This window comes from Pseudophryne corroboree, chromosome 6 (assembly GCF_028390025.1).
Source record: "Pseudophryne corroboree isolate aPseCor3 chromosome 6, aPseCor3.hap2, whole genome shotgun sequence".
NCBI lineage: Eukaryota > Metazoa > Chordata > Amphibia > Anura > Myobatrachidae > Pseudophryne > Pseudophryne corroboree.
Genome location: NC_086449.1, coordinates 14,813,338 through 14,826,586, shown reverse-complemented (window position 1 = coordinate 14,826,586; position 13,249 = coordinate 14,813,338). Strand labels below are relative to the sequence as shown.

The window sequence follows — 13,249 nt, the reverse complement described above, 5'->3', positions numbered from 1 at the left end:
GCCGTGTTTCCGCCCAGTAACACCCATTTCCTGTCAATCACACTACGATCGCCGGAGCGAAGAAAAAGCCGTGAGTAAAAATACTATCTTCATTGTAAAATTACTTGGCGCAGTCGCAGTGCGAATATTGCGCATGCGTACTAAGCGGAATTTCACTGCGATGCGATGAAAATTACCGAGCGAACGACTCGGAATGAGGGCCAATGTGTGAAAGGTTAAGAGAATGTGAAAATGCAAATATAGTACAATTCTTCACCTAAGCTTTCTTATCAAGTAATCAACTATTTCAAGAGACTATAGCTACTGCATATACAAATTTATGAAAATTCCAGTTACATTTGCACAAATTGTCATTTGTAAAATGCCAAAGGTCAAATACATACAGTATTATTATTATTATTATTATTATTATTATCATCATCCTTTATTTATATGGTGCCACAAGGGTTCCACAGTGCCCAATTACAGAGTACATATGCACATAAATAAAAACAGGAAAACAGTGGCTTACAGTTGAAGACAATTTAGGACAAGTACAGGGTAACTAAGCATATCTACACCAGTAAGTTCCAGGTGGCAAAAAAACTGCGTGATTTGGGCAGTTGAGGATTATTAAAGTAAGAAAAGTATAATCACATGAGGGAAGAGGGCCCTACTCATGAGAGCTTACATTCTAAGGGGAGGGGTAGACAGACAGGGGTGACACAGATGGGGTACGTAGAGAGCGTGGAACAGAGGGTTAGGATGAGATTTGGCTAGGTTTGGTAAAGAAATGGGTCTTAAGAGCCCATTTGAAGTTTTGTAGAGAGGTTGAGAGTCTGAGGGGGAGAGGTAAATAATTCCAGAGATAGGGAGCAGCATGTGAAAAATCTTAGAGATAGAAGTGGGAGGAAGTAATCAGTAGGCAGGACAGTCAGCGTGCATTAGCAGAGCGAAGAGGACGGGTGGGAGAGTAAAGGGAAATAAGGTCAGAGATGTAAATGGGAGAGGAGTGGGTGAGGGCTTTGTAAGTGAGTGTGAGAAGTTTGAATTGGATTCTGAAAGGGAAAGGAATCCAGTGAAGGGCTTGTAGGAGACAGAAGTACAGCATGTATTATGGATACAAAGGGTCAGTCAAGGTCACAAGGAGATAAAAGGCCTGGATTTTGATTTGGACACTGTGGCTCTGATGTTTGTATCCTTTGCCGTAGTTGCATCTACCCAAAGTATAGGATGTAATCTCTAGTCTATGATTACCATGATTATTGTCATCATTAGTATCAATATTTTTCTGATAAAGTGCTCTCATCCACTACAGATGAATACTTCTTGCTAATTATTTTTAACTGGAGTTAATTTTCACAAATGTGCTACTGTAGATTTATTATTTTATTTTTTTATTTTTACAAATCACCAGAGATTTTACAGCTTCAAATTAAAATGTAAGAAAACAAATGAGGTGTGTAGAGAATAAACAGACCCCTGGAGTTTACACATTACATTTATAAAAAGAGTAACAGATTATCATTCATTGTCTCCCCTTGCTATGAGTAAGACAGTCTGTTGTCTCTACAAGAAACACAGAAACAGTGAAAATGCTTCTTAATTTATGATACCAAAATATTTATATTAAACTTTAACTACTGCAGAAATGGGTGACCTGACATCGCATCATAATAGGGAGACAAATATTACAGGACACAACGCTCTCCATCATGTTGTAGCAAAGGCAAGTGTCACCAACTTTCATGTTCCTGGTTTCAAGAGGAACACTGAGCATATATTTAATGGATACTGTGGACACCGTGGGCAATAGCGGACATAACCAGACTTTAATGTTTTTTTATACCTACACCACAGTGGGGTGTATACAACTACCTGTAAATAGACAAGATCACAGATTGCTGTGCTAGCTGATACAGTACATATTACTAACACTCTCATTTACCCAATTGCAAGGTTTTTTGTTTTTGTTTTTTTAAACTTAATAAAATGTACAAAAGTTAATGATTTTTCATGGCATTATGTTTAAGGTTGTAAATAATATTATCTTTCTAATTGTAAAGTGCAACAGAATATGCTTTGCTATATAAGAAACTGTTAATACATAAATAATAATAAATTATCTTACTTTACAGTATATTCCTTTATAACTGAATTACTCAAATTAGGCAGGAAATTAGGAGAATTAGCTTATTGCATAATTTCTATTCCTAACATATTGAGAATTCAATGTTTTTGCTTTATTTTTAGATTCGTTTTGGACAAATATTAGCAAAAACAAGTAAAGGATATTGCTAGGTAAATATATAATTTATATAATCAGTGACTTTCCCAAAGTTATTTGTTATGTTGCAGTCCCAACAGTAGTTCAGGTGTAAGAAGAATTGAGAATTCAAATACAAAGAAGAGCATCTAAAATGGTGCATGGCCTACATCACAAAACATACCCAGAAAGATTAGAAAAATCTCAATATGTATAGTTTGGAGTAGAGTAAGGAAAGGGGGGACATGATAGGAACTTTCAAATATGTCAAGGGTTTTTACCAAGGTACAGGGAAACATTCTCCAAATGAAGAGAAGCAATAGGACACGAGGACATGCACTGAGACTGGAGGGGGGGAGGTTCAGGGGAAATTTGAGGAAAAATTACTTCACCGAAAGGGTAGTGGACAAGTGGAATAGCCTCCCATCAGAGGTGGTAGAGGCTAAGACAGTAGAGCAATTTCAACATGCATGGGATAGACATAAGGATATCCTTACAAAGAAATAAGGACCAAATAAAGTTTGAGATAAAAATATGGTGAAAAAAAGGGCAGACTAGATGGGCCAAGTGGTTCTTATCTGCCGCCAAATTCTATGTTTCTATGTTTTTAAATGTGTGCACATAAATGTGCCCGAGGTTTCTACATCCTGATCCAGGTCTTTTCCCGTTTGTGCAGAGTGAATGCTCTATGCTTTCCACATTGAGTGGAATCTGCTGCCTGTGATTATGTTAGCAAAATGTGATGTAGTTGTGACTAAGGGGTCTATGTATTAAGCCGTTAAGAGAGAGATAAAGTGGACATAGATAAAGTACCAACCAATCAGATCCTAACTTTTCAAACACAGCCTGTAACATGGCAGTTAGGAGCTGATTGGCTGGTCTCTATCTCCGTCCACTTTTTCTCTCTCCAAGGCTTAGTAAATAAACCCCTGAGTGTATTGATCCAATAAAGCACTTTTGGCTTAGTACTGTTCTGTGGAGGTCACTTAATAATCTAGATAGATGCATTAGCAATTGTGTCAGAGAAAATGTTTTTTTTTTCTCATATTTTGTTTAATACATTTTTTAACATTTTTACAGATCCAACTCATTGTACTTGCATCAATTTGCTATAGTTGTTTGCTCATCACAGTAGCCAGGGATGATGCTATTCTTCAGTCTGTCTCAATAAAGTACATAAACATATGTACATATGAGCTACTGAACTAATCTGCTTTTTATACCTTCCAGGTGAGGAATATAACAGAAATCACAGAAATATTTTTGTTAGGAATTAAACATTTGCATCAACATAAGGTTCTAGCTTTCTCTCTGTTCCTTGTGATTTACTTTGTAACAATATGTGGGAACCTCCTGATCATCACACTGGTGGTGCACAGCAAGAATCTCCATTCTCCTATGTACTTCTTCCTTACTCAACTTTCTGTTTGTGATATTCTGATGGCCACAGATATTGTCCCCAATATGCTTTATGTCATCCTCAATGACGGAGGCCTCATTTCTCTTCTGGGCTGTATCACTCAATTTTTGATCTTTTGTTCCTCAGCATCTTCCGAGTGTCTCCTTCTGGCATCAATGTCTTATGACCGTTATTTGGCCATATGTAACCCGCTGCGTTACAGTGCTATAATGAACCACATGTTTTGCTTGAAATTAGTTATAATGTGCTGGGTTATAAGTTATTCAGTGCTAATAAATCAAGCTATACCTATGCTTGAATTATCATTTTGCGGACCCAATGCGATTGACCATTTTTTCTGTGATTATGGCCCTTTGCTGGACCTTTCCTGCTCAGACACTTATAAAGTTGAAATTGAATCTAACTTGCTTTCCATCCCATTTGTTATCTCCCCATTCTTTATCACTGTTGTTTCATATGTCTATATTGTTTCCACCATCCTTAAAATCCCATCACTTACTGGCAGACATAAAGCCTTCTCTACCTGCAGTTCCCACCTGGTTGCTGTCTGTATTTATTATGGCAGCCTGACAAGTATTTATTCAGTTCCCAAGCAAGCTAATTTACAGAGTATAAGCAAACTCCTTTCTCTGCTGTACACTGTGGTAACCCCAACGATTAACCCTTTCATATATAGCTTCAGAAATAAGGATATCCATAAAGCATTTGATAAATTCATCAAGAAAATTACATTGATTTAAACTAAATGATCAACATTTTAAGACTGAAAAATTATAAACCATTTGCCAGCTTGCTGTATTTTGAATTTTAAAATAATAACAAGTTTAGTGAGAAATTTTGAAACATTACTATTTTCAGATGACCAAGACCTCACAGAAGATACGGCTGGTACTGTAATTCAAGAAGCATGACCATGTTATATTGCAGATGTTGTAGTGTGTAATGCAAGGACATGTGTAAATTATTGTTCTCATGGAATAATGTCTAAATAATAGGGAACATACTGTATTCTATGCTACATATTCTATACTACAGAAGCTTTAGGTGGAATGAACAAGATTTTGAATTTGCAAATTTGGATGGAAAATGAAATATAAATTTGAGGAACTGGGAGGATTCTTGTATTTGTAGTTATCTAGAATATTGTTAAATTGCATAATATGTCAATGATTTTTTTTTGTAGTAACACATTTTGCATCAAAAAGAAAACTTTTGTGTAACTTGTCTAATAACATCTGCATCTCTCCAATTTCACTAAATGTGAAAGGTTTAATGAGCAGAATTGTTTGAACCAATTTACCTCAGACTTTCTCTGTGACTAAAAGAAGGTAATGAGATTTAGGGAAAATTAGAAAAACCAAAGGGTACCCTATAACTGAAGCCTGTGGAGATTGTGGGGTTTCCTCAACAATTAGCATACACATTGAAATGCAAGAGGACTCTCTGGTGCTGAGAGGGTACAACCTTAAAACATCTCCTCAGGGCGAGGCATCTCAAATATTTGCGAACATAAATCCAAGTTGTGAAACATTGAGGTCATGGGAAGTAGCAAATGATAGGCCTTTCCAAGACAAATTGGTGTGTTTTATTTAATTATAAATCACACAAAATTAAAGATGCCTTGGTTTGTTCTAGAATCGCATATTCAAACATTTCATTTTGATAGATGGATGACTTCTGACTTCTGGTTCCACTCCAGTATCTGTATATTTCTTTATGCTCACTGGGGCAACAAATTCTGCAATTGTTCTCTCTTGTCTGCTCTCCTATTTTTATTTCTACCGTCAATTAACTCTATAACACATATATTTACTGGTTTTCTTAATCACATTCACTGATTTACATTTTCTCAACTATGCAATTATTCTAAAGGTCCAACTCTAGATTGTTTAAATTTCCTATTTTAAACAGTTTCCATAAAAGAAGTACTGGGATCGTTCTCTCTAGTCTTCTCATTAACCTATATTTATTGCATTACATCCTATAGACTACAGTATGTCTTATTCTAAGGATCCAACCTTATTATGCTCTTTCCTTCCTATTTTAAATTGGCTTCCATTTAACAATTGGCCCTAGCCTTGGTGTGTTTTTGTTTCCTATTTCAAAACAGTTTCCATATAAAAAATATGTTTTTACTATACATCCTCTAGATTATGGTATGCATTTTTTTCTAAGAGTCCAATCCTCATATGTTTTTTTCCCTTCCTTTGGTAAAGTAGGAATGTATTTTTCATTTAACAAATTCTGTGATTGTTTTTCCTTGTCTATATGTTTTACTGTATGTCATTTTTTTGATGCTGTACAATTTATTCTTAATGCTGTACTAAGCCTATACTGTCTGTATTTCATTAAAATGGTTTTATTATATCAATATACAGAACAGAACAGTAATGTGTTATAAAACTGTTAGTTATAAATAAATTCATTATTTACTTTTCTAAACCTGTTTGGGTTATTCCTCCTATTTTTCAGCAACAGGTTATTAATTCTGAGGTTACCAATTCTACTTTATTAATCTATGAAATCCTTGTGGTTCCTCACAGGTATAGTACATGCATATCTGCTCTCCCTAAATGTGTGAGTAAGGGATTGCATAGTTGTAGCTCTGTGTCAAACACTTTTTAAGGTTGTACCCTCTAAGTGTCAGAGAGTTGTCTTATATTTTCAAAGAATGTAATATATTAATGTATTTTATTTTAAAAAATCTCTACATTCATGTTACTTGTAGATCCCAAATTAATTATTACAATTATGCAAACTATTTTATACTGCCATAACTGTTTCTTAGAGATTTAATTCCTTATCATTTATGTTAACTGGTTTTTAAAAGTAATGAGTATCATTCCAGAAATCCTTCCAAAAATTAAAAATGATTCTCACAATACTGATCCTATAAATCTATTTTTGGGTACATGTTATCTTTTATTTAATGAAGAAATAAAGCAGCATAAAAAGACTTTCAGGAATATAGAAGGTGAATTATTATGTTGCCAATTGTTTTAAAAATATAGTTGCAGTATAGAATCAAATCAGAACCTAAACTTTTTTTTTTTTTTTTTAAACATCTCCAAAAAGTTGACATTAATTTATGGGATTACCATAAGCAAAATTTCATGCCATAACCTTAGCGAATGGAAGCTAGTTGAGGCGCATGAAAATACTTATCTAGTTAACACATTACATATTATTTCACTAGTATAACCTTTCAGTAGAAATAGTTCAACCATAAACTCTATGGGATCATGGGCCCAATGTTTGCCAGTCCCTTGTATGGTCATTAGATGTCCTAAACTAAGAATCATGAAGGCCTTGTTTGTTATAAACACACTTGAAAACTATAAAAATATCTTTTAAAAGTGTATCCATTCCAGCCCATTGTATAAATAGTTATCCATGATTGCCAATACAATAATAGCTTACTGCAGCAGCAATATTCAGACAAAATATTGTGATATGTACCTAAAAGAATGTTTTGGGAAAATATGGCTTCAGCAATTGCTTCCAAATTGCCTTCTTCTGCAAAAAGAGTAGATTGGCATTAGGACATTGGAGATCTGAAAAAGTAATACTTAAAAAAATGGTAACTGAAAAAGCTTAAAAGTGTAGTGTAAACCAATATGCAATGGTTTTCTCTTTCACTGTGAATGTTGTAATGGGACCAGCAATGACAGAGAATATTTTTTATGAAAAGTCTGTAATATTTCCCCCCAAAAAAATTGCCTTAGTGGTCTACATATTTAAATTATTTTATCATTCATGTCCTGCTTTATTATAAACTTTTCTCACCTTAGATATCATTCTAGCTTCCTGCTTTTTGGGGCTGACAAGATTTCAGCCAACACTCGGGGCCATATGTGATGGGGTCAGCATCCCGCACATTGGGCGAACACAGACCCCATTACATCTGGCCCTGGATGTTTTGAACTGTTTATGCAAGAATTTTACTAGGCAGTTGCCATTGTTAAAGCATGAACGTTAGTTGCCTCCAGGCAGTGTCATTGTACTTATTAAGTCAATTTTACATTGATGCTTTTAGATTTTAGCCTTTTTCATTTTTAGATTGCGTTGTTAATTTTTTTTTCTTACTGTTTTATTTAATATTTTGAACCCTTAGGAGCCTTTTGCAGTAATTTGTTATAGTAATGTACTGTATAGTAAACTTTATTCCCTTTATTTGTGTCTCCCCCCCCCCTCCCCCTTATTCTGGTCATTAGTACCATAGCATGTTTGGTTACATTTATTTTGCTATTTATGTGCGGGTTGGCATTCTGCTCTTGCTGTTGGCAGCAGGAGAACTTATTCAGGACACACTATATTGTGTGTGTGTTTCGGTGTCTAAATTATTTTGCAAGAGTGGAGGCATCTCCGAGGACTGGCTAATAGTTTCCTTTTGTTTACTAAAATTTTTATCATGGATTCTAAATAATTCTGCAATAATGGTTGGCAACTTTGTTCTCTTTCATTTCAGTTAGTTTAGGATATGGGTGTAAGTCCTTGCTTATATCACCTCTGTCGAAGCCACAGACTCCTCATCAGCACAAATACAATGAGGCCCACATCATGTAATGCAACTACAGGTTTTTGCATTGCAGGTTCTTGTGCAGCAGTGTGCTCACACTGTATATGCTGCTAAATACTCCTATATGCTCCAAAATTAAAGGCAACATGGATGTTGCGTGTTAATTCTGCAGTGCGAGACATATGTGAAGTACATATAACCCCAAAGATAGAATAGCAGGATCGAGTAGGAGACTGATAGTGGACATTAGCAAACAATTGGAATCAGATACATAGTGTCAAATAGTTTATTTTTACATTTTGGAGTAAAAGCAGTGTATATACAAATATGAATAAACTTGGAAAAATAACCTTTGCAACTCTGTTTTCTCAATAACTCCCACCCCATCAATCCAATAACTCAACATACATGTAACACAACATTTACCCTATTTTTCTACTGTTTAGAGAAAATCGTCAGAAAAATAGCATGTCCATATTGTACAGTAAATATTTTCCTATTTAAATGGTCTAAACATATTTTTTTCGTTGTGATCGGGGGAGGGGGATAGAGGGAGAGCGGGTGCCTCTGAGGTAATTCACTGTGTTCTGACTTTTTGCAAATAAATCAGAATTTTTCTCTTGTTTTTATCTACAGCAGATTGGATCTGCAAACTGAAATCTGCTTTAATTCCACCTGAGAGCCATGTTAACTCAATGCCGAAATTTAATCAAATAGCAAAAACTAGAAGACACAGGGTTTTAACCCTCTTAAAGCAATTTTTGTTGAATGTGTGGGTAACTGAACTGACCAGTTAATATGACCAAAATGTTTTCAACATGGAAAACATTTTTTTAATAATGTTTTTGAAAAAAAATTGTAAAAGTCGAAAGTTGAATGTAACCATTTTTTTTATTTATTTATTATTTATTTATGAGAATACGTTACTGAATTATTGAACAAAACATTCCATATCTTAACGGTATTTTTATTTTATTTTGGTCATAGTGACCCTGTTGACTTTCCTGTTATGTGTCCTTTCTGAGTCACCACTCCATGTCTCTGTGGTGTAGCAGCTGCTGATCTTGACAATGGACCAGTTTGATTTGTCATCATTTGCCCACTGTGCAAATACAGATATAGCCATGTTCATCCAGACTGCAGCACGGCCATACGGGCACACTTGATGCGACTTAGAAACATAGAATTTGCCTTCAGATTAGAACCACTTGGCACATCTAGTCTGCCCTTTTTTTTATCATATTTTTACTCTGAGCTGTGACTAGTCACACCCGCGATCAGCTCTATTAAAGTGAATAAATTGTGGGTGCAAATTAGATGCACTTACATTATGCCAATCTAGTCACTGCAGCAGCAAGTCACATGCCCAACATTGAATAGAGTGCTGTCGGGTACTTTCCATGTCTTGTCATGTGAGTGAATGCTCTATGCTGTCCACGTTGAGTGGAATCTGCTGAATGTAATAATTTTTAAAAAACTTGATGTAGTTGTGACTAAGGGGTCTATGTACTAAGCTATGTATAGAGATAAAGTGGACTGAGAAAATGGGGTCTATTCATGAAGCAGTGAAATGAGTGGGGAAGTGATAAAGTGGAGAATTTGGCCATGGCAATCAATCAGTTGTTATGTATAATTTTATAGAATGCACCTTAGAAATGTTACCTCAACACTGGTTGGATGCAATAGGGAACTTCTCCACTAGCTCAATTCTCCACTTTTTTCAGATGAATAGACTCCAAAGTACCAACCAATTAGTTCCGAACTGTCATTTTTAAAACACGGTCTGTAACATGACAGTTAAGAGCTGATTGGCTGGTCTCTATCTCAGTCCACTTTATCTGTTTCCAAGGCTTAGTAAATAGACCACAAATGTGTGGAGCCAATAAATCACTTTAGGCTTATTGCCATACTACCCATAAATCAATCTGTAGTACATATATGTAGCATGAATTGGCTGAATACACCAACAAGTTGATCTGATAAAAAGCACACTCACCAATCTTAGTAAATGGATTTGAATATGAGAAAGATACTCACAATGTTTAAAGCACATACCAAAACAACTACTAAAAATTACATAAATACAAAGACTTAGACAAATAATTCTCGCTATTCAAAAAAGGTTAAAAGTGAAACATCACACATAAATCTGTATGTGGGGAGACGCAAAAAGGTGGAGCAATTCCCGATGTCAGATTGGCTTCCCAAGAGTAGTGAATTGCTCTGCTTGTGAAATATGGGTCCTAGTTAAGATCCTGAAGGATCTGAAGCACAAAGTCATGTGCTGGACTCATACTGCACATGCGCAGTATGGGCCCTATGTTGTTGGGTGCTCTATGGCTGCAGATGTCAAGAATTTGACAGTCTTTCCCAAGTCCCAGCACAAATAATTAATGCATGCAGGAGACTTCTACTTTTTCCAGATGCCTCTTGCTGAATTACCATAACAGAGGATTGCTGCATAATCTTACTGCCACCACAACTGAATCCAGGAAAAGATTCTCCCTCCAACATATCTGACCTGGGCCCATGGTATTGTCACTCAGCCTCCTTCTTTCCTTGTCACTATTTAACCAAAAACATGATGGTTAAGGCAACTTACTAATGGTGTATGGGTAAGGAGGTCTTTGGAATAGGGTCAGGTCTGAGATGATCCACAGATCTTCAAAGATGGGAGTAGATTAAGGGGTACATGCAATTAGCAGCGAATCGCGGCAATTTTTCGCCCATTTTTTAATTTCAACACAATTCGACCGTCGAATTTCGGCAAGTGGGTGCCGAAATTCACCATATTCAATAAAAAAAGGATTAGACAGTCCCGCTGTCGAAAAATGGCCGATTTGACGGATTTTGTTCCGATTTTTAAAAAATGGGAAAAAACCTGCAAAAAAATTGTGTGGGGTCCCCACTCCAAAGCATAACCAGCCTCGGGCTCTTCAAGCCGGTCCTGGTTCTAAAAATCTGGGGGGAAAACGGACAGGGCATCCCCCGTATTTTTAAAACCAGCACCGGGCTCTGCGTCTGGTGCTAGTGCAAAAAATATGGGGGACAAAAAGAGTAGGGGTCCCCCGTATTTTTTACACCAGCATTGGGCTCCACTAGCTGGACAGAAAATGCCACAGCCGGGGGTCACTTTTATACAGTGCCCTGCAGCCGTGGTATTAAATATCCAACTAGTCACCCTTGACAGGGGTACCCTGGGGAAGTGAGGACCCCTTCAATCAAGGGGTCCCCCCCAGCCAACCAAGGGCCAGGGGTGAAGCCCGAGGCTGTCCCTCCCATCCAAGGGCTGCGGATGGGGGGCTGATAGCCTTGAGAAAATGTAAAGAATATTGTTTTTTTCCAGTAGTACTACAAGTTCCAGCAAGCCTCCCCCGCAAGCTGGTACTTGGAGAACCACAAGTACCAGCATGCGGGAGAAAAACGGGCCCGCTGGTATCTAAAGTTCTACTGGAAAAAAATACCTAAATAAAAACAGGAGACACACTGTGAAAGTAAAACTTTATTTCACACCTGCCGACACACATATACTTACCTATGTTGACCCACTGACAACCACGCCTCCCTCGTCACTGAAGAATCCGGGTACCTGTGAAAAAAATTATACTCACCTGATCCAGTGTCCAGATTATAATCCACGTACTTGGCAAAAGAAAAAAAATGAACACCCAAACCATACGGACTGAAAGGAGTCCCATGTTTACACATGGGACCCCTTTCCCCGAATGCAGAGACCTCCCCGTGACAGCTGTCACAGAAAGGTCTCTTCAGCCAATCAGCGAGCGCAACGTCCTTGCACTCTGCTGATTGGCTATGCTCGTCTGAGCTCAGACAGCGCATTGCACAGCTCCCTCCATTAGTTTCAATGGTGGGAACTTTGCGGACAGCGGTGGGGTTACCCGCGGTCAGCCGCTGACCGCGGGTGACCTCACTGCTGACAAGGGGGGGGGACCCCACGCAATTTTTTTTTCTGATTTTTACAATTCCATTTAAAAAATATATATATATTTTAAAAAATATATAAATAATACTTGTGCCTCCAAAAAAGACAAACCAAGTACCTAATTCCTTCTAATATAAATAAATAAAAAAAACACACAAAAAAACATGTTTTACATTTTTTTTAATAGATTCCGCCACCAAAGTGTGGTGGATTGAAAATGACCAATTTACTGTCTAAAAGCACTGTTGTCGAATTTCCAAACTTCAATTGAATATACTGTTGGCGAATTCCGCATTTGTACCATTGCAGAAATGTCGAATTTCACAAAAGTCGAATTTCAAAAAGTCGAATTTGGAAAGTTCGTTTTTTTGACGAAAAGTACTGAATTGCATTGTCAAATTTTTTTGGGGGGCGAAAATGTCCAGTTTTTCGACAATTTCGGGAATTCGAATCAGGTATGATATTAAATTCTTAAGCACCCACACTATTGTTAAACATTCTTTTTCCACTACAGCGTAGGCCGCCTCTCTGGGGAGTATTTTTTTAGTTCGGAAAATTATGGGGTGTTCAGTTACCTCTTGGAACACAGCTTACTGTTCATAGTGGGTGATTCAGAGTTGATCGTAGCTGTGCTAAATTTTGCACAGCTGCGTTCAGGCACATTGACATGTGGGGGGACGCCCAACACAGGGCTAGTCCGCCCCACATGTCAGTCTCTCATAGAAGTACAAAAGCAATTCACAATGGCGATGCTTTTGTACTTCAGGAGTAGCTACCGGCCAGAGCAGCTTTTGCGTGCTAGCCGGGCGCTACTTGTTGCTGCCCGGGTCGCAGTGGCTGTGTGTGACATCACTCAGCCGCTACAGCCCGACCCCCGCATGGTCCGACCTCTCCTGCTTTGGCCGGACAGCTTCCACAAAACGGTGGCCACCCCCTCCCACCCAGCAACCGCCTCTGCCTGTCAATCAGACAGTGGCGATTGCTGGGCTACGTCAGTCGTCGGCTGTCTCATATGCGCCGGCGCACTGTGGCGCCAGTGCAATTCTGACCTGATCGCTGTGCTGCAATGAATGGCAGCGAGTGATCAGGTCAGAATGACCCCCATAGATGGAGACAACTGTC

The 13,249-nt window shown here is 37.6% G+C and overlaps 1 protein-coding gene across 1 annotated transcript; it reads left to right on the top strand.

The window, feature by feature from the left end:
- Nucleotides 1–980: 980 nt before the first annotated feature.
- On the top strand, nucleotides 981–4,405 carry LOC134934007 (olfactory receptor 11L1-like). Its single transcript, XM_063929532.1, has 2 exons — nucleotides 981–991; nucleotides 3,481–4,405. Exons 1-2 carry the CDS (start codon nucleotides 981–983, stop codon nucleotides 4,403–4,405), a joined length of 936 nt encoding a protein of 311 aa, XP_063785602.1.
- The last annotated feature ends 8,844 nt before the right edge of the window (nucleotides 4,406–13,249 follow it).